Raw genomic sequence first — 27501 nt, forward strand, 5'->3', positions numbered from 1 at the left:
TTCTGTTTGATGATGACCACAAAAATTATACTTTTGTCACATTTATATTATTACTTACAGGAAAATGAAATAATCAAACTTAATAACAGGAAGATGAAGAAAGGGGTTAGAATCTAATGGTTCTCAACCCATGGGTCATGACCCCTTTGGGGACCGCATACCAGATATTTACATTGCAATTCATAACAGTAGCAGAATTACAGTTATGAAGTCGCAATGAAAATAATTTTATGGTTGGGGGTCACCACAGCATGCGGACGAGGGACACAGCATCAGGAAGTTTGAGAACCACTGGTAGATGGAAGTATGGGTCTTGTGCCTCATGCACAGGTGAAAGTGAAATAACCTTAGTAAGTGTGGAGTAAATGAAGTAAAATCTTAGTGACACAATCACCCTGTGACACACCAAATTGGAACAAAGGGCCACGTTCTTTCCTGCAGTGAAGGAATAGCTACATCTGTCACATCCTCACAGGAAAGCCACAGGAACACTTAATTTTTAAAACAGCTTTTATCTTGGGGTTCGTAGTTAATCCCAGCACCCAGAGTCTGAGGCAGAAGGAGTCCTGTGAGATTGAGGCCAACCTGACCACGTAAGCCAGTGTCAATCCAACCTGGGCTATAGACTGTGATCTGGTCTCAAAAAAAAAACAAAACAAAACAAAACAAAATAAAACAAAAGAAACAAAAAACAAATTCCTTAAACCAAACAAAGCAAAAATGAACTCAACACTTTTAAAAATACTTCTATTCTGAAATGATTTTCTAAAGGTTTACTTTTATTTCTTTTAATTATGTGTAGATATGTATCTCTGCATGTAGTTATGTGAAGGTGCCCTCAGAAGCCTGAGTCATCAGATCACCTGGAGCTGGAGTTACAGAATACTGTAAGTCATCTGATTTGGGTGCTGGGAACAGAACTCAGGACCTCTGGAAGAGCATCAAGTGCTCTTAATGGCTGAACTCACTCTACAGCTCCTATTCTAGTTTTGACCTTCAAGAACGTTTTCACATGTAGTGGTGAGTTCCTGTATAGATCATGTGTAGTGGGAATTTGCTCTGCCCATGACCTGGGCTATCTGGCCTGATAGAGGTGGTGCTTCTTGTCTGCCTACATGACCTCTTAAAAGGGAAGGGGAGGGGGCCGCTAGCTCTCTCTTGGATGTGGAAAGCTTCCTGGAACATGGTTCTGAGACCTAGTCTGGAGTTTCCCCCATCTTTTCCTGGGAGACGAAGAGGCAATGGTGCTTCATTTTGTATCAGTTAGTCTGTGTTTCCCATAGAACCCCTTAATAAACTGATATATAGACCAGTGAGGTTCTCATTACAAGTGGCACCCAACATAGCACAAGGTCATGGGCAGAGTGAATTCCCACTATAATCATGCCTGGTGTCTCCTGTGATTGTACTGTACCGTCTTACATTATCAAAACACATTTGTCATCTTCTATGAACCACCATGGATACAATACTATCAACTATATCCTTTAATTCTATCAGTTTTCTCTTAATGTCTCTCCTTTTTCCTGCTGTGCTATCCAGGATACCACTGGAGGTCTTTCATTTGTTATTTAACTTGGAGATGAGGTCTTGTTATGTTGCTCAGGCTGACCCTTCCCACCACAGGCTCCCAAGTGCTGGAACTACTGTGGGATACCATCATGCATAGCTTACAGGAGTTTTTGTAAAGTTTCTTTCTGTTGGCCTTCTTGTGTCTCGGGAGAGATTCAGAGGTGGAGGGGTGGCAGTAGAGAGTTCACTGGAAGGCTACTGGGGGCCTTGTCTTGAAGTTGTGCCTGCATGGTGAGCTTCTGATTATTTGGGGTCACATTTTGTACTAGAGGGGCAGATGGAGAGCATGGTTACACTCTCTCCACAGCTCCTTAGCATGGCAATAACCTTTAGGGTCCTTGACTTTGGTCCTCAGCAAATTTATCTACCACTCCAGGCTTTGTGCAAGGAGTGGAGGTTGGAATGACTTGTGTATGCAGTTAGCACATCTCCTTACTGGGTTCTGTCTTCACAACTTGTCCAGATCCATCTCCTTTTCCCTGCATCCTCTGCTTCCCTCAGAGGCTTGGTGCGAGCTACTGTCCTCTTCCTCCGATTATAAGCAAAAAGTTTGTTGCTGGTCTCCCTGGTTCTGCCCTGAGAACATCACAATGCTATTCTTAGCCCAGTGGCCCAAGAGATTCTGTTAACACATAAGTCAGTTCTAATCTTTCCTCTGCTCAAAGCCACCAATGACTTTTGCAGCTCACATTTATTTGATGCTATTGCTTTATTTTAAACCAAAATTATACTGACTTTATACAGAAAAGTGTGTAAACCATGTGCAAAATATTCCCTGAATCAAGAAAATTGACCTCATCTCTATGGCTTCCACCCAGGTGAGAAAGTGGACCAATGGCTGGGAAGTTCCTGTTGGGTTCCATGTCATTCTTCCTCTCAGGATTTTTTTCTTTTGAAAGAGAGCTACTCAACTGACTTCTAGATTCAGCCAGCCTGTCTTTGAATTTTACATAAATGCAGTGGTAGGATGGGTTGCTTCTCATCTGTATGTTGGCAAGATGCATCTACGTTGAACCATCTAATTTTTTTTGTTATTTATTTATTTATTTGCTTGTTTGTTTGTTTGTGTTTGAAAGCTGATATCCTTACCAGGGTTTCCATATCAACTTTCCAACAGAATTTCCTGTTGCTGTTCCTTCTAATGTCTCCTGCTATAACCTTATTCTTCCTCTTTCTTTTTCAGACTTATTAGGCGCATCCCCACCACATGGCTCTTGCACAGTTTCCACAACCTATAGTCGGATTTTTCTGTCCTGCCTGCCAGCTTCCGAATAACCACACTGAGACTTCTTATTAATTATGAAAGCTCAGCCAATAGCTTAGGCTTGCTACTAACTAGCTCTTATAACTTAAATTAACTCATTTTAATCAGTCTATTTTTTGTCTCATGGCTTTATTACCTTTACTCTGTACTGCCCATGCTGCTTCCTCTCTGTCTGGCTAAGGACACCCTTCTCCTTCTTCCCAGCCTGAAAATCCTGCCTAGCCATTGGCTGTTCAGACTTTTATTAAACCAATCAGAATGACACATCTTCACAGTTAAAAAAAAAAAAACATTATTCTACAACAACCTAAAAGCCCTTTTCAAGATATCCTCCTGATTGGCCAGCCTGGTCTACAAACTGAGTTCCAGGACAGCCAGAACTGTTACACAGAGAAACCCTGTCTTGAAAAACCAATATATATATATATATATATATATATATATATATATATATATATATAGCCTCCTGGCTGGTTTCATTTACTCTACCCGAGCTTCACATAAAGCTGCTTTATTTGCAAAGCCTTTCCTGAGTATCAATATACTTCTAGCCCTTTCCCTGTCTACACATTCTCCATACGACTTATCATCCAAATAAATACATGTTGGTGTTTTATTTTATTTATTTATTTATTTATTTTTTGGTCTTATTTCTGAAAGAGCACACATTTAGTAACTTAAAACAACCTCACTTCCCGGTCACAGTTCTGAAGATGTGAAGCCTGAGTTATGTGGATCCTTTCTTTGTGCAAAGGTCCCAAGAGGTCACTGCCCTGGGCTGGTATCTGTAGGCCCTGACCTGGAATCTGAGTGAAGGTTCCTCTGGGTTGTTGACTCGATTAGGAATTAGGGACGGATTGCTGTTTACTTAATACCTGTTAGCTGTGCTCCTTGCATTCCCTAACCTGTTGCCACTTCACCTTTAAAGTCTCTCTCTCCCTGGCTGTGCCTTTCTATCTTTTTAAGGACTTTTGAGGTTACACTGGGCCCCTTGGAAAATCCAGGACCAGCCCCATCTTTAGGCCACCCATCGAACAACTTTAATTCTGTCTCTGAAGTCCCCTTTGTAACACACTGTAAAACAGTCTGCATAGGTGTAGCACCTGGAGTAGAATCCCCAGCAAATTTGTGGTAGACTGCTAATCCCAATGTAGTTTCTTATCTTGTCCATTTCCCAATCGAGGCTGTAGGTGGGCACAGGTCTCTGACTATTTGGTTTCTCCAATTTGGGACACTGCCTACCACATGGCAGATATTTGAACATTTGTTAAATGACTGAGTGCCTGAGGCTGGGTATGTAGTCTTGCCCTTCCTTCATAGCTGAAAGGCAGTGATATTGGTTTTTAGGGTTTTAGGTTTGTTTTGTTGTTGTTGTTGTTGTTGTTAGGTTTTTTTCTTTTCTTTTCTTTTTGTTTGCTTTGAAAGAAGGTCTCAGTGTGTGGCCCAGGCTGGTTTGGAATTCAAGTCCATCCTGCCTTAGCATCCCCAGTGCTGGGATCACAGCTATGCACCCCACATGACTTTCATTCTGACCTGAGTGTACTCAGTGTGGTGATTTGCTGGCCTCACATGTCACCAGCATGGTCAAGAGGACTGATAGCACAACATGCCATCTTATCATGTAGCCTGCTAGTAGGTAGAGACATTCCTGGAATACTGGGTCATATAGAATGCCAAGAAACCTAGAGGTTGATGGGTCAGGGGACTCCCTGCTCTACCCAACCAAACACATGCCCAGTGCTTTCTCAGAACAAGACTCCTCAGGGATAGGAAAGCTAGGCAGGGAAAAGGGGTATTGTTTGGTTCAGCTTAAAAAAAAAAAAGTGACTTCATTTACACATGCCAGTTGGCCAATGAAAGATTTAGAAATGACTTAATGAACCACCTGGATTCAGCTAGTACTTTGTTGTTCTGTATTATAGAGATAGTTCGGGTTCTAGGATCTTGAGATCTCAGAGTGTGTGAAAAGTGAAACTCAACAAATAACAGATTTGCTATTTGGGTTACAGTGTGGAAAAAAAAAATTTCTGGAAACAGAGTTATATATTAGTTTTTCACTTTGCCAGCAGATGTCCTCCGAGTAGGAAAATGTGATGGTCTGAGTGACATTTTGAAGTGTGAATGCCCAGCATTTTTGAATAGACAGTGAGGGGAGAGTGTGAGGGAATGTACATGTGACCGCAGTCTTTTGGATGAGACACGTATTTTGAAGTTTGCCTTACAGGTGTAGCTTTCAGAAGCAATATTTATTTAACACTCAAATGTTCGGTTTCTCGTGCTCAGCAAACATTTACTTAACATAGTTCCTTTTCACTTAATCCCAAACTGGTATTTTTAAAATGTGAGTGGGTTTATTATATTTTGGAATTAATGTTAAACTCCTCCAACCTTGTGCTAATTATAATGATGAAAGTTTAGTATTTCTACTGGAGCATCCCAGGGACTTGAGGAGGGCAGAGCTCAGGCTTTTAACCACCACAGCCACATATAGGACTTTTATGTTGACTTCTGAAGGCAACAACTTACAGCTTTTAGGGAAGGTGATGTAATACAAAATCAAAGCCTGCACTTGGAGTATATTTTTCGTTTGTTTGTTTGTTTTGTGGGGCTTTTTTTATTTTTGTTTTTTGTCAAGACAGGGTTTCTCTATGTAGCCCCAGCTGTTCTGAGACTCGCTCTGTAGACCAGGTTGGCCTCAAGCCACCTGCTTCTGCCTCCTGAGTACTGGGATTAAAGGGGTAACTACCACTCAGCTACTTGTAGTATATTGTTACTACAGCAATCCATAGGGAAGTATAGAGTATTTCATGTATTAAATAAATAAGCAGCATTGTTTCAAAAAAGAATATTTAGCATGGTAAATTAATAAGCAGTCACTTTTCAAATCAGAAATTATAAGGCCAAGTGTGTTGCAAACATACAACTCTCCATAATATATAAGGAACAATTTTGAAAATCCTAATTTAAAGAATTTTCTGTGGGCTATTCTGTGCCCAGTGAGGATTCCCACCCTGTCCCTAGTATCATTGAACGTGTGGAACAAATTTGTGCTTTATGGTGAGGCCATCTTCACTTCTTCACGAAGTGGGGAAAGGGTGGGACAGACAACCTATTTCCAGAGACTGAGGCCATCTGCATGAAATGTCAGCCAAGCAGCCAGATGTTTGCTATGGGTTGGCTCTCACATTTGGCTTCTTGACGGAATTCCTCCTCTTTTCCCCCATATGCTTGAGAGATGCTCAGAGAGAACTTAATGAAGCTTGTCTGGGTTTACAGAGGAAGGGGCCAGTAATATTTTGGTGTCCTGCAGGGGGCGAAGTGACCTCTGATTTTCTCCAAGTGTTCACAGGTTCCAGTGAATCCAGAAGCCAGACCTGCTCAAGTCCCTTCAACGTTATTCTGCACCCACTTGAATCCCACATGTGCCTTGTCAAGTCCCCTGATCTAAGACCTCTGGACCACATAGAGTCTCTAATGGGATGTGGTCAGGAAAAGCAGGGAGTCAGAGGGATACCAATTAAGGTTCTCTCTGCGCCCTGAGTTCCAGTTGACATAGAGAAGCTGTAGTCCCACTTTGAAGTCATTGGAATCTCAGGATAGTACCTCTTTATTCACTTTGAATCCAGATGGATCCAAGTGCTTGCCTGCCTCGGCACAGTAGACATGTAAGAACACATCTTTTGTGACCCTCAGTTAGACATCACTGTCCTTATAACCTTTCACGTCATACCTTTTTTTTTTCATGCTTCCCCAGACTCTCATACTCACTGCCTGAAGGCACCCCCAAACACTCCCTTGTTCTAGCACTATTTTATAAGAACAGAGTCCCTCTTGGTAGGGTTGGGGAGTCCATGACACCTGAATTAGGGATTCTGTTGTTGTGATTGAAAATACTTCACAAAGTGTTATTTTAGACTCACACTACGTGGGTCCCCCAAATGAGGGCTCAGTAGTGTAGCTCCACATATGTGTTCTCTACAAGGCTTATCTCCATAGAATCCTACACCCCAGATGAGTCACAACCTCACTTTTGTGTTTTAAATGGCACTGCCCTGTGGAGTGCCCTCAAGGTTTATTTGTTCATTTGTTTCTCTATTTCTTTCCACAGATTTCAATGCTGTCTTCTCTGCCCTTATAACTTGAGCTTCTTTTGCTCCATATGTGCCTTGCCAGGCCTCTTACAAAGGAGGCGTTGCTGAGTCTACGAGAGGAGGAGGCCCTCGGCTAGAATCCTGCATTACTTGTTAGACTTTGGATCTTCTAAGCGGTGCTCCAGGCCTTTTGGGCAACACAGCAGTGATTTTATACTTGTAGGATGTCCTAGACAGAAGAAATGGTGCAGGCCTCTGATTTCTCAGGGTCCTGGCATCCTAGACCAAGTATCGATGACCTAAAATGTTTTAGACCATGTAAATGAAAACTGAAAGTTGGTGAAGTTTTTGTTTCCTAATCCTTACATTCTCCCCAGGTGGAAGAATCTAATGTTTAAAGTGGATTTGCTTATACCATCCACAAATGAGCGGGCATTTGAATTGTGTTGAAGAAAATGAATTTGCGTCTTCATTGGTAGAGGGTGGTGTTGGAAGAGGTCCCAGTTTGTTCAAGGATCGAAGCAACCTGTGTTAGGGCCCTGTTTATTATCCTGGCCATTTTCCATCCTTTCCAGGCCCCTGCCCTCATCGAGACTATCTTTACCACCCTTTTTATGTTTTGCCTGGCACTGTGTAACTTATACTGTATTTCAGTACATTAAAATGCAATGCCAACTGACAAACTGCATTGCGAGATTAGAAAGAACACAGGGGAGGCTTTCCTAGTAATACTAGCAGATTAAAGCCTCTTTCATTTGGGTTTTAGTTTAAGAAGCCAAACGCAGCCCAAATGAAGAGATAAATTGGAATACCCGACTGGAAACCTTCAGGACTCTAATCTGGCTTGTCCTCGGCCCTCTTAGCAGCGTGTGTGTGAGCAGCTTCCTCGCAGGGTGTGTCTTAACTTACAGCAGCTGCCTTTGAGAGCCACGTGTCCGCTAAACGCCTACATTCCATCAATAAGAGAAACCAAGCAGGGAAGGAGAAAACTGTCATATTATTTTCTCCTTCAGTAACTGCATGGATTAAATAACTGTGTTTACTTATATTTAACATAATTGACCTTTGACGAGGTAGTAGCAGAGAAAGCTTTAGATCGGGGTCGTGCTCAGATCTTTCTTCTTAGCAATGACCTCTTTACCTTTCTTACCCGCCCAAGCTACTCCCAGTGCCTCCAAGAATTCTCTGTGCTAGAAACCTACGCGCGGTGGAGGCGAGGCCTCGGGAGAAGGGAGGGTGAAAGAAGGGGTGGGTCTATGTAAATATCCACAAGAATCGTCTCTCCATTGGGTGGTAGCCTGTCCGTTACGGAGAAGGGCGGGGCATTCCTGGGCTTGAGTGCGGTACCTGAGCGAGACGCGCAGCAGAAAGCCCACGTTGGCGGCTGCCGGGAGCGGAGCGCTCAGAGGCGGGAGACTGCGAATTCCCGAGCCGACGCCGCAGCCTCTGCTCTGCGCCCGGGTCCTCGTCTCTCCCATCGCCTCGGAGAGTGGGATCCTCCGGGTATCCGAGAGACCGCGGAGCGGAAAGCGAGATCCTGGCCGCCTCCACTTGGGGAGGCGTGTGGAGATTCCGAGGGGGAACGACGGTGCCCGAGGGTGGAGGGGCTCTGAGTTTCGGGACAGAGGGAAGTTAAAGCTACCCGGAGAAGTCTGGCTTTTCAGGACCCGAGGTCGCCACAGCCAGGGACCCGCGACGGGGTAAACTTCACGATCGTCTTACAAGCCAGGAGGGACGTGCACAGGGATGGTGCCCGGCATCGCCCCCAGCTCCTGAGTTGTTGCCACGGGTCCCCCTCGGCCAGCCTCCTGCGAGGGCACAGGGCAGCTCACGTGTGCGGATTGCGAGTGACCGCGCCGTGACCCGTCCAGGGGTGCCGGCTGCAGCGCAGTCCTGCCTAGGACACACCTGGCTCAGCCCGTGCGCCTCCAGAGACCCGTGGGAGAGTGGAGATCCTGGCCGTCGCCCCTTCGTCTCTCCTCCGCCTGGGCTTCTGGGGGCGCCGCGGATGACCATGAGAGATAAGGACTGAGTGCCAGGAACGGGAAGAGAGCCAGCCGAGAGGTGGCGGGGACTGCCCACGCCAAGGGCCACAGCCGCCGCGCTCCGGCCTCGCTCCGCCGCTCGACGCCTCGCGTGGCCCGCCGGGGCAGCCGGGCCGGGCGGCGATGCCCGGGCTGGGACGAAGGGCGCAGTGGCTGTGCTGGTGGTGGGGGCTGTTGTGCAGCTGTGGACCCCCGCCACTGCGGCCGCCTCTGCCGGTAGCCGCGGCCGCCGCCGGGGGGCAGCTGCTGGGAGCCGGCGGGAGCCCGGTGCGTGCCGAGCAGCCGCCGCCGCAGTCCTCTTCTTCGGGCTTCCTCTATCGGCGGCTCAAGACCCACGAGAAGCGGGAGATGCAAAAGGAGATCCTGTCGGTGTTGGGGCTCCCGCACAGGCCGCGCCCCCTGCACGGCCTCCAGCAGCCTCCGTCCCCCGTGCTCCCGCAGCAGCAGACCGCCCGCGAGGAGCCCCCTCCAGGGCGGCTCAAGTCCGCTCCGCTCTTCATGCTGGATCTCTACAACGCCCTGTCCGCCGACGACGAAGAGGATGGGGTGTCGGAGGGAGACAGACCGGAGCCCGGGCCCCACGGAGGGGCCAGCTCGTCCCAGCTCAGACAGCCGTCTCCGGGCGCTGCACACTCCCTGAACCGCAAGAACCTCCTGGGTCCGGGGCTCGGCGGCGGCGGCGGCGGCGGCGGTGCGTCCCCATTGACCAGCGCGCAGGACAGCGCTTTCCTCAACGACGCGGACATGGTCATGAGCTTTGTGAATCTGGGTAAGGATTTGGGGTAGTGTCACGCCGAGAGCAGATCCCTCCTTTCCAGTCTCCCGGGTTCAAGTGGTGGGAAGCGGTGGAGGAGTGCGCGCGCGCGCGGCGGGGATGCGGGACAGCTGGCGCTCCTGCCACCTGCGCAGCGGAGGGGAAGGAGTGCGCTCCGCTGCGGTGGGAGGGGCTGGGGCGCGCCGAGGTGCCCGCCGAGGGTGTCTTCTTGGGGGGAGCTCGGGACACTTTCCCTGTATTCCTACTCCTAGCTCGGGCCACTTCAACTCAGTTCTGGCCCCAGAGTGGCCATCATTAGTAAGATAAGGCCCTCTGCACTCTTGCCCCCTCTGAACTGTCCTCCTCTGCCCCCGGACGCTTGGGGTGCTAGTTTACCCACCTTGACTGTCAGGGAATCCGACAGCGGTTGAGAACTTAGAGAACCTGATGTGAGTGCTTTATAAGAAACTCACAGGTGTTCAAGAAGGAGGGCTTTGGTGGCTGAGGAAGGTCCCACAAGACCGTGACAGGGGTCCCAATCCCAGCCAGGCGGGGCTTGCGTCAGTGTGGGGCGAGATTCCAGCTCAATTGGGGTAATCCACCCAATGCCTGCGCTCTCATGCCCTTGGCCATTGTCCCAAAAGGCTGACCCTTTAATCAATGCTGCCCAAGCTGCTGGGGTGCAGGGTAGGGGCCAGGGTTGGCCGCTGAGCTCCACCGAACTCCGTTGCCAGGCAACAGAATGGAAAGTCGAGGGCGGCTAAATTGGGCTCTGCCACAAATGTTCTGTGGCAAACTCGGACAGAGTCACGTCCCCCACTCCCCCCTGAAGTTTTCTCTCATCTGTAAACAGAATAGGGGGTGAGGAGGACTGCCGAGCCAGTGCGGTACTTCCGATCCTCGCTAGACTTTTTTCATAAACTTAGTATATATAGACCAGGAATGTAGGAGGCCTGTCCCCAGTGGGTAGACCTGGGGAAGTCGACACGCCTAGAGTGGGTGCAGCCGTTCCTGGGTCTTTGAGGGCTTTCTGACCCCGGGGAGACCCAGGCCTGTACCCAGGCCCCAGAATGGGTTAGCATGAGCTTGTCAGAAGGACTGCAAGGCCCTGTCAGAGACATCCATCATTTTCGAGGCAGTAGTTACAGGAATGATCCAGTGTTAAGTATCTGACTGAGTTCTTTGCAAGTGTATCTAGGAGTCTCAGTTAAGCCGAGGGGGAGCGGGTGAGTGTAGAAGAAAAACGAACCGAGAGTAACAATCAAATGGAGTAGAAAGTCTGGAGGCAGAACTACCGGCATCCCAGTAGGGCTGAAATCCTTCTGGGAGTTTCATGAAACAGAATCTCAGAGGGAGTGGAGACTCAGGGCCTGCCGACCTGGCTACTTGGACTGCAAGGGGGTCTGACTGGACAGTAATTCTCACAGTGTACTGGAATCAAGTTGAAGGTTGAGCCACCTCCAGGAAGCACCCTAAGGAAATTGTCTCTCATGCCAGTCCATAAAACTTGGTGATGGAGGGGTGGTCAGGGCTGCAGAGAACCAGTGCTGTCCTTATTCTAACATGTCTGGTTCTTTGATTTCATAATTTCCATTCCTGTTCTCTCCTTCAGTACCTCCTTCCTCTACGTTTCCTGACTGCTTTAGACAACATGTTTTATTGCCATTTGGGGTGAGTCCTAAGGTAAAGTGAAGGAAAGCTGGTACTGTTGCCTCCCCTCAGAGCATCTCGTTGCAGTTCTGTGGAAGCAAGAGGTTTGTACCATATAGGCCTCAGCCTTGGCTGCTGACCTTAGTGTCACTTGGGGGCCTATAAAATACTAGGGTGCTGGTCCTACCCAGACCCAGAGATTGGCAGAATCTTGTGGGTGAGCTCAGGCATCTTTTATTTTTTAAAGTTCCTTAGATTTTTTTTTTTTTTTTTGAGTGTGCTACTGTGGTGAAGATGTCTGAAGGAAATCATATATCATCTCTGGAGACATAAGAAACAAGGCTTCCGAACGCTGTGGCACATTGGAGTAACTTGTGGGCTTTAAGAGTGCCAGGTGAATCTGCGGTTCAGTTGGCATATGCAGGGTTGGGCAGAATTCAGAAACTATTTTTTTAAGTGCTGCCCCAATGATTCAAGGGTTCAGAAACCATTGTTTTTGATGGGGTTCAGAAACCATTGTTTTTGATGGGGTTCAGAAACCTTTGTTTTTGGCAGTAATTGAAATGTTACTGGTCTGGTTTGAGACAAATTTGTTAAGTATGGTTGTGTGTGTGTGTGTGTGTGTGTGTGTGTGTGTGTGTGTGTGTGTGTTGACTTCCAATTTCCCCTTTCCTTGCTTTTCTGACCTTTTGTGGTTTAAAATGCATACAGCTTCTGAGTCACACTGTTTGAAGGTGGTTGGCAACTAATTTTGTTATGGCTATTTAGTTTAGCATCATATCTCCCATGGTATGTTTTTAACTCTCTCCGTCCCTCCCTCTGTCATTTCTCCCCCCTTTTTCTTTTCTTTTCCTTTCTTCCATCCCATCCTTCATTTTTGAGAGCTTACGCTATGTAGCCCAGGCTGGATTGGAGCTGGAAACCCTCCAGCCTGAGCCTCCAGAGTACTGGCATTGCTGGCACACATGATCATATCTGACTTTCTTTTTCATAAATGATTTTTAAAGGCTGAAAGTTCCAAGTGAGCACATTAGTAGGACAAGGGAATTCCTAGATAGGCTGACACAGAACACAAAGATCCCACTCTTTGTCCGAGCCTCTTATATCTCATCATGGGGCTCCCTGCTGTTACCCTTACTGTAAGTCCAGTTCTAGACTCCACAGGGGGAAAGGAGAAAACCGCTTCTCGATAGGTAGAATTCAAGCAACAAGCATTACCACCTGCCAGTAAAAAGCAATTGTATTCATCTTAATCCATGCAGCAGTGGGAAAGACAGCTTTCACCAGAGGCTAGAATGTGATAGCATCTGATGACCATGGCTGTGAACTAAGAAGGGGCTTTAATCTGAGGAAAAGGCCCCTGAAGCTCAGCAGTGTGGATTCTCTAAGGGTGGTGGAGTCCTGCAGGCTTCCTAGTTGGTGTCAGTGTCATGTTGAATGATGTAATACATGACTCATCTATTAAAGAATCTACAGAAAGATAAATCTTACATCACTGTGTTTGTACGTTATCCACTGGGCTAAGAAGGTTACTCATTAAAAACATAGGGGAAAGTTACCCATCTTTGTGAGCACGCCTCTTTGCTGGGACGAGAGGAATAATTTGCTCATGAAATACATTTGAAACACCCTAGCTTTGTCAGCCAGCCCGACATCAGGAAGTATGAATCAACAGGATGGATCTCTCATAGCCTGAACGCCGGTCATTCGACCAGCTCATTGTTGTTGATGTTCACTGTTCAAAATCCTATCTTGGAAACAGGCTGGGATGTGGACGGCTGTCTGCTGTTGATGCCATGTGTCAGCGGAGTGCCTGGGTGAGCTAGTGAATTTACATCAAATTAGGGCCACAGATGTCATTTGCTATTTGTTTTCTGCTGCTCAAAATGTCTTGGCAGTCTACTAAGCAAGCTTGCCAATTTGGTGACCTTGGAGAGATATCCTGAAATATCCTTTAGGTCTTAGGTTAAGATTCCCCCCTTCTGCAAACACCTTCTTACTACATGCCTTCCCCTCTTCTTTATCACCCCAGCACCCCGGTCCTTTCCTTCCTCCTGCTGATCACATGGAATTTCTCCCTCTGCCTGTCCCTCTCTGTTTTTAAAATTGCTTATTCATTGTGTGTGCACACTTCAGGATGTCAGCTTCCAAAGGCTGACATCACATGGATCCACCGGGGGAGCCTAACATAATAGGGAGCACTCTGACAGTGTTTCCACAAGATTGAATTAATGAAAATATAAACAGCATCTGTATTTTAAATTCCCATTGATCTGTAAGCCTTGATTCTTTAGAAAAGATATTCTTTATTTATGCTTGTTTATTTGTTGTTTTCCCAGACAGGGTTACTCTGGGTAGCCCTGGCTGTCCTGGAACTCACTCTGTAGACCAGGCTGGCCTCGAAATCAGAGATCCACCTGCCTCTGCCTCCCAGTGCTGGGATTAAAGGTGTGCACCACCACTGGCCAGCTTGATTGGTGTTTAGTAAAATGCTTGGAGATATTTAGAACATTCATTGAGGCATTCATAAATAATAAATGCTTTATTAATAGGCCTTTAAAAACCAACTCCCCACATGTGCATTAATTTGTAATATCTCGACAAGTGTGAGAGTTTAAATCTGTGTACTTCAGGTTTATCTTGAATTAATAAGGTGTTGCACTCCAGATGCTAGGATTAAATGAAATGAAAGGCTCACATCATGCTCGAATAAGGGAATCAGTAAGTGTTAGTACAAGGAACAAGAAACTTATTGTACTGAAAATACTGGCAATATTCTCAACAGAATTACTCTTGGGAAACATAAATTAGAAGAAAAATGGAATACTCCCTACTTGTGTTTGTAACCAGAGACACTCTACTGTCTTTCTCTCATAAACAGGATCAGTACTACAGTTTTTCATCTGGGCTGCCTGTACTTAGCAAGATTTCTTTCCTTCTTTTTTTTTTTTGTAACAGAAAATAAATTTGTTGCCTATAAGCTATCCTCAGCAAAAGTAGCTGGGAGAATTTGAAAGAGTGTGGTCTAGGGGAGCTGTAGATGTTTTCCCGAAGGGTTTTAAATGTGAAATTCAGTGGCATTTCGACAAAGAAGTTGGACACAGTGTTCTTCAGCTGAGATCAAAGGGCAAGTAGATACCATTGTTTAGCCCTCCGATGACACTTCCTCTGTTGTCCTTCTAAGAATGGGTATAAATCCTTTTTTAAATGTGCTGAATCATGCTTAGTTCCTCTGCTGGAGAACCAGCCTCTGATTAGCTGGGAAAAGGCTTTCCCGGGCTGTGGGAATCTCAGTGCTAAGTGAAATAAAGGGGATGTTCATCATTTTCTTTACAAGTCATGGTTGCAGTGGCTCTGGCTGGATGTCTTCAGAGTCCAGCTGCTGTATATGCTGGATTTCATTTTCCAGGGCTGGGAATCGAACCCAGGGCCCAACGCATGCTAAGACCCCACTCTGTCACTGAGCTACACCCAGCCCCAAAGCAGTATTTTGCATGGATATGGCTGGAGGTTGTGAAGACGTGCCATTGAGGATAGCGGAGGTAGCTCTAAGGATGATTGTCTCACCCTAGGCTTACTGGAGAAGTGGCCTTAGGAAAGTGGAGGGCGAGTCCCCTATCAGCCAGCTTTGTCTCAAACCAGCCCCGCACTCTGCTTCCCATTGCACTATTCTAGGGAATGTGTACTTTATAGCTTGATATAAAGTTATTGTGGTTTTGTTTTTTAATATCCATTTTGGGCTGCTTTTCTCTGCTTTCTCTCTTTCTGAGTTTCATCCATTTCACCGTTGTTGGCTTCCAGCATTGGAAAGAAAGTAGGCAATATTTTAATGAGGTGATTTTGTTTCTGATTAGAAGTTGTCATGAGTATCTAGTTTAAAGCAGTGGGGATCATTGCAGGAGTAAGATACTAGTAGTCAATTTACAAGGGCCCAGGCATGTAAACAGCTGTAACACATTAACCGTCCCACCCTCCAGAGGCTGCACTACAGCCCAACCACGTGCCGGCAATCCAGCCCAGCTTCCCTGGCCACAAGCTGTCACCCAGGAGCTGACAAGGGGAATGGCCGGGGCTGGTGTCTTTCTTTTGTGTCACTATCAAAGAACCAGTGTGTTCTGCTGTCCCTGTTTCTCTCTTGCCACCGAGACGGCTGAGTTCATCTCATTCAGACACATCATTCCGTCCCCGAAACCCTCAGTCTCTAGTCCATACTCATCTGTGGTCCATCTCTTGTCCACGTGAAATCTGTGAGCCAGAAAGCAAATGCCGTCTCACCTGGAGTATGAGAAAAGAGTTACAATTGTATCGAGGAGGAGGAAATCTACCACTTTAGTAAAATTTAGTTACTTAATAACCAGTGCCATCAAACTCTCAAGTGCCTGGGCATGTCAGAAATTCTCAGAGCCTAAGTTCCACCTGCCAGTCTTTTATTATTAACATGAGAAATTAACAATGGGTTGTGGGCTATTGATTGATTGATTGCTATTTGTTTGCGAAAAGGTCTCACTATGCAGCCCATTCTAGCCTCAAACTCACAATCCTCCTGCCTCTGCTTCCTAATTGCTGGGATTACAAGCATTTGCCACTACACCTATATAGTAATGCATAGCTGATCACTTTTTAAATTAGTTACAAGTGTTTTGAAGATGTTCTCTCTATATCTCTATATATTTTTTAATATAAATCTATAGTCTTCCAGCACCCTGTGAATAAAGTTAGGATCCATAAGATGGCTTGGAAAACATTCACACTGGTTTTTCTGAGGAAACATGCCTTGCAACAGATAACTGGTTCTGGGTTTATTGATGAACCTAGTTTGGGATTATTGGTAACTGTTAACTGAAGACTTTAGAGCTTGGAGAGTTCTCCCATGCCACCTGACCTCCTCTGTTGGTAATGCATTTGTTAGATCCATTCAGCACCAATCCCCCTGTTCTGGTGCTAGCTGTCAATGTTAAGGGGAAATCCCTAGACTCAAGAAGCCATCCTTAGTGCACTGGAGCAGTAGGGCCGTGGGGCAGACGGATTAAATGATGGAGGAATGGCAAAGGCATCCTGAAGCACTCTTCCAGTTAAGAGGTGGGGGAAGGTACACAGCTTCTGGATTTTTCTGGACATTTCTGTGGCCAGTAACATTTCCTCCTAGAAGCCTGTTTTCTGCAAATAAAATGCCAAGTATGTCTATAAATATGTCTTGCTTGGTATGCTGCAGGACTGTTGGCCCCACAAAGAATTGTTTTCTTCCAGAAACTGAGTTGAAAACCATGCTGTCTTTTGCTGCATTGTTCCACTGGTACGCACCAGGAGATCCCTCTTCCTGCCCTTCCCAGCTCCATTATCCCCCTGACCAGGCCCATAATGGAGATGGTATCTAAATTACATCAGGTAATTCCTTGATGGCTCCCCACAGTCTTTTTTTTTTTTTTTTTTTTTTTTTTGGTTTTTCGAGACAGGGTTTCTCTGTGTAGCTTTGCGCCTTTCCTGGAGCTCACTTGGTAGCCCAGGCTGGCCTCGAACTCACAGAGATCCGCCTGGCTCTGCCTCCCGAGTGCTGGGATTAAAGGCGTGCGCCACCACCGCCCGGCCTGCTCCCCACAGTCTTATTCTCTCAAACACAATCCCAGATGACTGGGCCGAAGAATCTCCTTCAAACATTTCTGCTGAGAGAGGGGCTCCTGGTTCTGGGAGGGCGGGCCTTCCTGGCTTTCAAGTTCATGGGCATACGCCCTTGATAACCGATCCTGCTAGATAGCTTGGGACTGCCAGAGACCTGAACTGTCTGTGCTCCCCAGTGCCGATTTTATGTTCAGATTGTTTTCTCATCATCGGGAGCTTGGTCTGGGCGGGGGAGTGTAGACTCACAGCAAGCTGGGACAGTGTCCCTTGAGGTTCCACTCCGAGTTGACCTTTGCTATCTGCCGCGGTCCCAATGATCACTCGCTCACCACTTACCCTTTCACCTTGTCCAGAATGCGACTTCCAGCCCGAAACATCTGCGCCTGTTGATTGTTGTTCCTGTGTTTACAGTCTTGTTGGTTTCCTGTTCATGAACATGGGCTGGGAAAAATATTCCGACTTGTGTCTTGGAAGAGGAGGAGCTTAGCTGTATCATTGGGGCAAACTGTCTGTGCAGATGAGGCCAGGGGATATTTTTACAAATTGGCTTTGCTTACTCTCCAAGACCAGTTATTTTCCCTCCCTAAAAAAAAAAAAAAAAAAAAAAAAAAAAAGTCTGAATTGCATTTAAATTGTCTAAAGGCTGACTTTTTCCAACTGCAAAATGACAAATTTTTACTTGGCTTAATTTTTCTTCCAGATTTTATTTGTATTTTCCCATGTCAGTGTATGTTAATGACAGAGACAGTATGCTAAAACGAAATAATAAGAATATATATATATATATACATATATATATGAAGTTTTAGTTTCATAACAAAATTGAGCAGAAAGTTCCAGAGATTTCCTCTGTAGACCCTGCCCCACCACATGCGCACATCTTCCCAGGAGCATTCCTCACCAGGAGTGGTCCATTTGTCATAGAGGACACAGCCTTGTTACCCAGCACCCACAGCTTACTGGGTTCACTCGTGTGGTGTACATTCTGTGGATTTGTACAAAGGTCATAGTGTCGCACAGAATAGCTCATTGCCCTGGTGTGGAAAAGCTGTCCATTTAATGGGCAAGAAAACTCTGTGGATATATACAAATTCAAAATATGCAGGGTTTGGAGAAAGAATAATGAAATACCTTTGCTGAGTATTGCTTGGTCTCCACAGTTCCACCCTAGAGTTGTATAAACTTTTGAATGTATATGACAACGTGGGCCTTACAGTGTTCTTACGTGTTGGCAATGAATCTATCAGAAATCTTTCTTTCCTTTTCTAAAGTCTAGGAGCTATTTTTTCCCCTCTGCATACTTTCACTGAGGTGTCTGTCACCATAGTACCTAGACAATCCCTCAGGCAGAGAGAGACACGAGTGATTAAATTTCTCCCTGGTTTGTGCTCTGTTTGATCCATGCTCGGCAGGATTTGAAGAAGTAAAATAAAGAGTCCTGAAGAATGAGCAAGAATTATTGGAATTTTATGCTTGTAAATTATTGAAATTGGGGGTGCTTAGGGGAGGAGGTAAATATTTTTCCTTCCTTTCTGAAAATTTATATTAAAATAGTGTGAATTTGGGATTGAGAAACTTCTCTCTCTTACACCCTCCCCCCCCACAAATTTTTTTTTTCTGGACCTAGAGGCTAGATCATAGCCTATCTTAGGAGAAACTACTTAGGCTGCAGTAAATCTAAATTAATTGAGGCTCATAAATCCAAAAGGCTTTGTAAATAACATATAGAGTAGGCTCTTTTGCCTTTAACTGTTTTCTATTAAGAAGGGCTATGCAGATTACTGGTAAATAAACTTGAAAATGGGGTTCCAGGAACAAGGGCCATGGGCACTATGAGTGGCATTGACCTCACAGTAGTTTGTCTGAGATGTGTCAAGAGTTTGAGTATTCTTTTGTGAATATTCATCATAGGCAGAGGTATTTTCCCATTGAATTATAGCCAAATTCCCACTCCCTTTTCCCCATATACCTACCACCTGCATAGAGAGACCTCTCCAAATAGGGAAGAGCTTGGGGCCATGGCTGTAGAGTTAGGTTCAAGAAATTCACCTGTCCTTCCCTAACATGTGACTTAGGGTGTGTTCTGGGAGATAGGGTAGATATTTAATTGAACAAAGGAGAAACGATATGAGCGATAGAGAAAAAGATTGTGGGGGGAATTGTAAGAAGGTGGTGGGTACCTCCAGCTAGAAAAAAAAAATCAACAACCCAGAACTGTTTCTTTCAGAGAGCCATGGAGCAGGCCCGTCCATTTTTATGCAGTTTGTGTTGGACAGGAACCTCTGACACCAGCCTTGAGGGCTCCTCCTTCACATTTGGCCCCTTAGTTACATTGCCTGCTTAATGAAAGTTATTTGATCCTGTTGTTACACAGATGCATGAGTGCCATTGTAATAAACGTGATAACGTGGTGGCTGGGATGTAGGTGATATCTAGTGGATTTTAGTTTTTTTTCTCTTTTGTGCCTCTCTCTTCTTAAAAAAAGATTTTTGAGACAATTTTTCATGTGACCTAGGCTGGCCTTGAACGTGCTGTGTAGCTGAGGATGACCTTGAACTCTCAACCCTCCTGCCTCAGCCTCTAGAGTCTTGGCATTACAGATGTGTCCCACCATGCCCAACTCTCCCCTCTTTTTTTCCTCCCAATTAATAGCACCAGCAACTTCACTGCGTTTATTCTCTCTTTTTAATGTATGCTCTTTCCCTATAGTTTTGGTGCATTTGCCATTGACCCAATAGGGCAGGTAATACACTTTCCCAGAGAGCTTTGCGAGTCACTGCTGACTGTTATGGTTAAGTAGTTGGTTTCTTGATGGTGCTAAAGTACTTACAGTCTTTTCCCTACAGATTTGAAGGCCCTTTGGTTAAGACCTGGAAGCTTGAATTTAGACTCTAGTCTTTATAGTCTCCTTTTTTCCTATCTTGTTCAAGCTGCTTAACCAAATGTCTAGGGTTCTTTCTTTGTCTATAAATTTTCAATACTGGACTAGATCAGCATTTCCCAAAAAATATTTCATGGGATACTCCTTTTCCAAAATGGTCTGTGAAAGAAAGATCATGGAGGTACTTAGTAATCCTCTTGCTGAGATGTATGTGCTTGTCAGGGTACTGAAGCTGTGACTGGGCCAAGAGCAGATCAGCTACTGTCATGGTAGCCTTGGAGCCTGCTTTTGTTACATAACCCCTTCCCATGAAAGTTCCTCCTGGAGGTAGGAAGTGGCTCACCATTGTCGCTGGTCTGTCCAGTGCCATTCCACTACCTGTTAGGCTTCTGAAGTTTCCCACTCCTATGGACCATCTCTTTATGACATCCCCTGGATGGAAACATTTGTTTTCCCTGGTTGGTCCCAGTGCTGGTCAGTTTCCATTGTTGTAACAAAATCCCACAAATAAACAACAGAAGGATGTGTATGTGTGTGTGTGTGTGTGTGTGTGTGTGTGTGTGTGTGTGTCCGTCTGTCTGTCTGTCTGTCTGTTTGATGTGTGATTATATGTATGCAGTGTATGTGTTCATATACATGAGTGTGGGCCTGCATATGCCATGGCACATGTGTAGAGGTCAGCAGATAACCCCAGGTCTCTTGTTCAGGCTATGCCAGGCTAGATGGATTCTAGTCTTACTAAAATATAAGAGTCCTATTTCAAAGAGGACTCTATTTCTACCCCATCAGTCCCACTCCATAGGACTGATGGAAGTGCAGACATACATATGCTTCCATATCTGTCTTATATGGTATCTGGGGATTTGAACTCAGGTCCTGTGCTTGCACAGCAAGCTTTTCCCACTGAACCATCTCCCCAGCTCCCTGATGGCTCTTAATGTCCTAGAATACAGTTCAGAAACCCTAGACTAGCCTGGAACCCACCTAGTTCTAGGGTTGTTCCCTAATATGTTCCCCTGAGATATAATCAGCTTTGACATAGAAGGCATCAGTGAAATTTTCACCACAGTCATAACGAATAATATCTTTTGAGCTACTCCAAATAGTTTTCCACCAAAGGGCATGGAATGACCAATCCTAACACATAGGAAGTGATGCTCAAAGGCCCATCCTTCATCCATGCCATTTCTCTTGCTCTTATCTAGAGGATGTTTGCTGTCCACATGCATGGAATGCATTGAAGGTGTTTGTGAATGGTTTTCTTGGACCAGAGAACCACGGGGTCGGGTCTGCATGGGCTCTGGTCTACAGGGAGTCAAGTTGACTCTTTGTAACTGTGGTTGGCCTTAATCTGGTATTTCACTTTTCCTATTTATGTTTGAAAAATCATGATACACGTAGGCACATTTCTTTTTAAAATTTGAGAGCTGCCATCTGGGGTACTTTGGGGGTTGTTAGTGACCCTCTCAGCATCTTCTTTCTAAAGAGTCAAGTTTAAAAGATTGGATCCTGCTGGAAAGCAGCACAAAGATGCCTCTATGGCTTTCTGTTTTAAATTCGGGCAATTTAGGGAGGGCATAAGTCCAAAAACTTTAAGAAAGCAGGCTCCAATCAACTCCCAACTTTCTCCCCATGCTCCCCCTTCTCCCAGGGTTCTGGAGGCAGAGGCAGATACTACTGCTTTTGGTTTTAGTGACACAATGTAAATATTGTATTTTGTTATGATCTCTTGCTTTATGGAATAGCTGATGCTACTTGTTATCCTGTTATCTCGGTAAGGCAGAAACTTCGACTTCATTAGCTGTGCAGATGCACAGAGTAAGGAGAGAATTTGGAAGTCTTGGGAGAAAATGGTATTTAAGGCCATGCTAACGAAAGTGTCTAAACAGCATTCAGTCTGTGTGTGTGTGTGTGTGTGTGTGTGTGTTAGGTGTGAATGTATAGTGCAGAGACCAGAAGTTGATGTTGAGTCTTCTCTATTGTTCTCCACCATACTTCTTTTTTAGAGGTCGATTTTTACTTTATTTAATTTAAATTTTGAGGTAGTAGGGACCAAACCCAGGGCCCAGCACATGTCAATCAAGGCTTCTACTCCCAAGCTACATCCCCAATTATAACAGGTCTGTTTTTACACAGAACATATACAAAGTTATGGCAATATGAACTCTTAGAAAATCAGTCAAAACCAATACAAAGGTTATAATCTAGAAAATGTACCATTTGTTAAATTTATTAAAAATAGTATTGAATCAGTTAGCAGTAGTAATCTGCTAAGCCTCCCAGCAAAGTCTACAACTATAGTTATACTTGCCCAACACAGGTGAATCTGGCCAGGGAGTTTGTTCTTTGGAGGTAAACTTTTCTCTAGTCCTTCCTCAGATTATGGTAAATTGAGTGCAGAGCCTTGTTCTGGAGTTCTTAGACATTCAAATCTAAAAGCTCACAGGAGTGCAAAAGTTAAGTATTTCTGGAATTAAATTAATTTATGGCTTTAGACATAGTGATTTTTTTTAATGGTTGTGGGATAGCCTCAACCTTATTTGTTAAGGGTCATTCACTGAGCCTGGAACATGCTGTTCCAGTTAGGCTGGCTGGCCAGTGAGCTCCGGACATCCACTTGTCTCTTCTCCACATTCTTGGTGCCGTACTTGTAAAGACACTTGTCGAGGACACTTGGCTTTTATATGGGTGCTGGAGATCTGAACTTAGGCCCTCATGTTTGAGGAGCAAGCACTTTGCTGAGGCATCTCTGCATCCCTATGCTTTTTTGGTGGTGGCGATAGAGTCTTGCTCTGTAGTTAGTGCTGGCCTCGATCTCATCATCCTTCTGCCTTAGGCTCCATGCCTGGTTCATGTATTGGTTCTGGAAATGACTTGAAGCCTTCTACTTGCCTGCCATTCAGGGGGGCTGCATATCCCCTGCAACCTGGTTTCTATCTTAGTTGCTTTGCTAAAATTGCTTTATCAGTGGCAACTAATGGCTTCCCCAAGTCCTTGTCCCCTTCTCCACTAGACCTGATCATGTTGGTGCTCCTTTGCTCTGTTACCTAGCTTGCTGTATTTTTGTACATTTCTGAAACGTAACAGATTTAGAAGATTGACACATGGCAGGAGAACTACACACTGGGCCCAGGGAAGGAAGGGAGGGCACAGAAGGTCAAATGTGGGTGCAGGAGTGAAGGGAAGTGGCCAGTGGGTCCTGTGATGGTCACATAGAATTCTTGGGTGACGCACTGCGGAGGCCATGGCAGCCAGTGTGCTCTGATGAGAGGTGTCCTTCCTTTGTCTTAGCATGCAGATGAGCATCCACTGAAGACATTCCTTACCCTCCTCCTCAACTGACCCATCTCTTCTCTGAAAGGCCTAAGACACTTCTGGCGGGAGTCATATAGTTCAGTATTCTCACACTGCCTTGGTACAAGAACGGCGTCATTTCTGTTTAACAGACAGTAGTAACTGTGGACCCGTAGTTTTGCAAAATTCATGAGAAATGAATTACTAGAAAAGTGACAAAAACCAAATGTGCACAACATCAAGCCTTGGTTCTGAATTATTAGATTCCATTCCTATAAGGTCATTCGTTAGATTGCCATCGAACTGTCTGCGTGCTCTCCATTTCTGTTCAGATCTCATGGCAGGCCAGTAATGGAGAGTTGGGAATCATCACAGATACTGTAACATGCAGCTTCTTACATCTGCTCTTGACTTGGGGGGGGGGGGGGAGCGGGGGCGGGGAGTGTGCAATTCTGCATCATAGCAAACTCTTGGCGATGGGAGCCAAGTAAGGGTTGAGAACCATAGTTTTCAGGTTTAAGTTTAATCTGCTCTCACTTCCACATCCATCCAACGGCCAGATTCACTGTTTCTGATTTGGAAATCTCTCACTCCCACCTGCCCATCCTCTTTCCATTGTTTCCCAGGTTCCCCAGATGAAGCCTTTAAGATCCTTGGCTTGACTTCTGCCCTGGCCTCCCTGTTGCTAATCCACCCCTGCATCCCTGCCAGTCCAGCTTCTCTGTAGCACAGATGTGATCTGTTCCCCCTCCAGCACCTTCATTGGATCCTTATGGTCTACTGAAGGAAGCCAAAATGCTGGCTCCCCCAAGCCCGTCTGTTTCTCCTCCATTCTCTGGTCTGTCTTTGCAAACACTCGCCTGTTCCCTCCCTCTGCTCCATGACATTGCCCATTTACATTGCACAAGTGTCTGCTTTCACACTCTCAGTTCTACCTGGTTCTTTAAACCCAGCTCAGATGCCACCTTAGCCTGGAGACATTGCTGAGGTTCACATATCTGTATGCCAAGATTCTTTAGGAGAACATTTGGGGCCAAAAGAGAGAGGACTTTCTTAGTGCACAGAACCCTGAATGGCATTCAGATTCAGATTCCTGTTTGTGGATGAGGAGCTGGCAGCCCCGAGTTCTTGTCTCTGCCACCCATCAGATGTATGAACTGGTCCAATTCTTTGAAGACTGACTTGTCTGATGACAGTCCTCTAAGTTTTGTTTGTTTTGTGGTTGCTGGGGATCAATCTCAGGGCCTTGGGCATATGAGGCGAGTGCTCTATTGCTGAACTAGATCCCCAGTCCTTCCCTCTATATTTTATTCATCTTTGGCATGTCTGTCGTCCCACATACCTAGCACGGTGGGAACTGAGATGATATCTAAGAATACTAATGTGTAGGTCAGGTTCTCTAACAATGCAGTGGCTTATGCTGCAGTCTTTTCTTTTTTTCACCAAGAAGACCAAACTTTTGAATGGTAAAATCCTGAGTTGGGAAGTACTATAGGTTGAGAGTACTTGTCAGGTTCTGTACACAGCAACTGCTATAACAAAGAGAAGTTCTCTTTTTTTCAGGGTGTATGTTCCAGAACTTTCTACATGGTTGGAAAAAAAAACCAGTCCCTGGGAAGAAGAAATACTATTTTTCTTCTAACTGATATCATTGAGACTTTAAGTCTCAATGTTGCCACCAAGAGTGAATTTAAATTCCCTGCCTATGCCGGGCAGAAAGCTCACATGCAGGCAGGCAGGGCTCCTGCAGAAAGCTCACATGCAGGCAGGCAGGGCTCCTGCAGAAAGTTCACATGCAGGCAGGCAGGGCTCCTGCAGAAAGCTCACATGCAGGCAGGCAGGGCTCCTGCAGAAAGCTCACATGCAGGCAGGCAGGGCTCCTGCAGAAAGCTCACATGCAGGCAGGCATGGGGTTCCTGCAGGTGCTGATACCAAATACTTATCTTGTCAGCTTCAGCTGTAGCCTTGCTTGGCTTGTGTGGTGAAGGTGTTAGACATTCTGTTTACATAGGAGTTGAGGGGTGACATAATGTCTATTGAAGCGGAGTCACCTCGCTCCCCACCAGGCAGCAGGGAACATTTAAAAACTGAAAACAGATCAAAGCCTGGAGCAGGGTTGAGATGCCCCTGTTCAGAGGGGAGGGTGGTCTCTTGGTTCGGTGCCTGAAACAGACGTGCATTATGGCCTCAGTGTATTTCCAGACCATTGGAGAAATGAATCAGGCAGAATCAGAGCTCAGAGAGGCCAGTCCAGAGACACTGATTCGGTGAGTGCCAGTGTGGCCAAATAGGTTGGAAAAAAATGTCATGAGAGTAAGCACATGCAAGATGTGATGGTTCTCTTTTTATAGGCTGTTATAAGGTGTTTAAAATTAAACATCTTTTCAGTACTGAAATGTCTCTAATGAGATAGGAAGGTCTTGGGAGGAAGACCACTTTTCCTTTCCTTCCTGTCCCGGTTAACCTTTTACTCTCTCCACGAGAGCCTGTAGGATGCAAATGCTCTCATCTCTAGGACAGATACTAGCTGTAAGATGGAGAGAATGGGGAGGGAAGGAGATGGAGTTGACATAGCAGTAAATCCACATGCCCTCCACGTTTGATTTAATGGAAATGGAATGGAAATAAAATGGAAAGGAAATATGAAAGCAATTTTATTCTCATGCTTGTAAGTCCTATCAGGTGATAATCTTGTCTATTTTGATGGATTTTGGTGCCAGGCATGGAATCCAGGACTTTGGGTAAGCCAAATATGTGCTCTGCCACTGAGCTATACTTCAGGCCTATCTCGGGCATCTCATGTTTTTAGAATGTGTGACACACAGAGGGAGGTTTCTAGATGGTATGTTCTCCCTACACCTTCCCACTCCAAATCAGTAGTTTTGTGTTTTGTTTTTCGTTTTAAATTTTTGTCTGCATTCTGAAAATGCTGATGGGTGGTAGTGTATCATTCACTGTTTTCAAGGTTTATTTATCTTGGCCTTTGACATACATGTGGCTTCTTTTTCTAGCTGGCAGGCTCTTATTAGAACCATTTATCTTGTGTCTGTAGGATGCAATCTAACCATGGCACCCTTCAGTGTTGGAGGAGGTGGGGTGGTCCGTTTTAGGACAAAAGGATCGGTTATCCCTTTGCCCTTTTAACCCAGGCCGGGAGAAATGAACAAGCCATGCTCCACCCGCTAATTTAAATGCATGTTCATCAACAGGCATGCAAGTGTCCTCTCCTCTCATCCAGTATTTTCATGGCACTTTAGGAGTTTCGGATCTGGCTCACAGAAAGCTGAACTCAGACTCAAAGCTTATCCTGAGGTGCCACCTAATGCCACTAACCACAGAGACTACCGGGATAGCCCTGTTGACACTATAAAAATAAAGTATGTCACCAGAACATTTCACGGGGATGAGGATGTTCTTTCCATGATTCTCTAAGGTCACCTCTAGGACGTGCTTTTTCCTACTGGAGGGCAAATGTGTTTTACCAAACTCTTACCTAAGTGCTTCTCGTTTACAACTCGGTAATAAATTCCTGGCTTCCTTCGTATTGACTTCAGCAAATGTGGGGCTTCCACAGTTTTTGTGGAGGGACCAAATTCCAAGCCAGGATGCACCTTTTAATTTTTCCCAGCATTTATTTTTATTGTGAAAAGTTTCAAGCCTACAAAAAAAATAGAGATGCTTTATAGCCTGGCACGTAGAGTCTACCATTACCTGTGACTACACCTGCTCTAAATATGTTCAGTCATGTTTTTATTCATGGCAACCCATCTCTTTTTTAAAAAAAATGAATTTTAAAATAAATTTGCAGGTACTAGTATAGCTATACCTCAACTTCTCCTTGTGTGTCATTACAGTTCAGTGCTTACATGGAATGCGTGTTTTTGTTTTTGTTTTTTTTTTTTTTTAAGATTTATTTATTTATTATGTATACAGAAGAGGGTGCCAGATCTCATTACAGATGGTTGTGAGCCACCATGTGGTTGCTGGGAATTGAACTCAGGACCTTTGGAAGAGCAGTCGGTGCTCTTAACCTCTGAGCCATCTCTCCAGCCCCCGGAATGCGTGTTTTTTGTTTGCCATTTGATGAATTTTGATATATACATACACCTGTGCAAAACATACTCCTATTAAGATATATAGTGCCATGCTGGGCGGTGGTGGTGCACGCCTTTAATCCCAGCACTCGGGAGGCAGAGGCAGGTGGATCTCTGTGAGTTTGAGGCCAGTCTGGGTTACAGAGTGAGTTCCAGCCAAGGAGTGAAGCTATACAGAAAAACCCTGTTTCAAAAAAAACCAAATATATATATATTTGTGTATATATGTCTGTATGTATA

General features: G+C 45.3%; 1 protein-coding gene across 1 annotated transcript in view; it reads left to right on the forward strand.

Annotated features, from left to right (window-relative positions):
- The first annotated feature begins 8274 nt into the window (after positions 1-8274).
- The window catches only part of Bmp6 (bone morphogenetic protein 6), a 151395-nt gene continuing 132168 nt past the window's right edge, over positions 8275-27501 (forward strand). Inside the window, exon 1 of the mRNA XM_006972781.4 lies at positions 8275-9741. Within this exon, the coding sequence (XP_006972843.1) occupies positions 9096-9741 (646 nt within the window). The 5' untranslated portion in view covers positions 8275-9095. The remainder of the gene's footprint in view (positions 9742-27501) is intronic.

The sequence above is a fragment of the Peromyscus maniculatus genome, chromosome 5, assembly GCF_049852395.1.
Source record: "Peromyscus maniculatus bairdii isolate BWxNUB_F1_BW_parent chromosome 5, HU_Pman_BW_mat_3.1, whole genome shotgun sequence".
Classification (NCBI taxonomy): domain Eukaryota; kingdom Metazoa; phylum Chordata; class Mammalia; order Rodentia; family Cricetidae; genus Peromyscus; species Peromyscus maniculatus.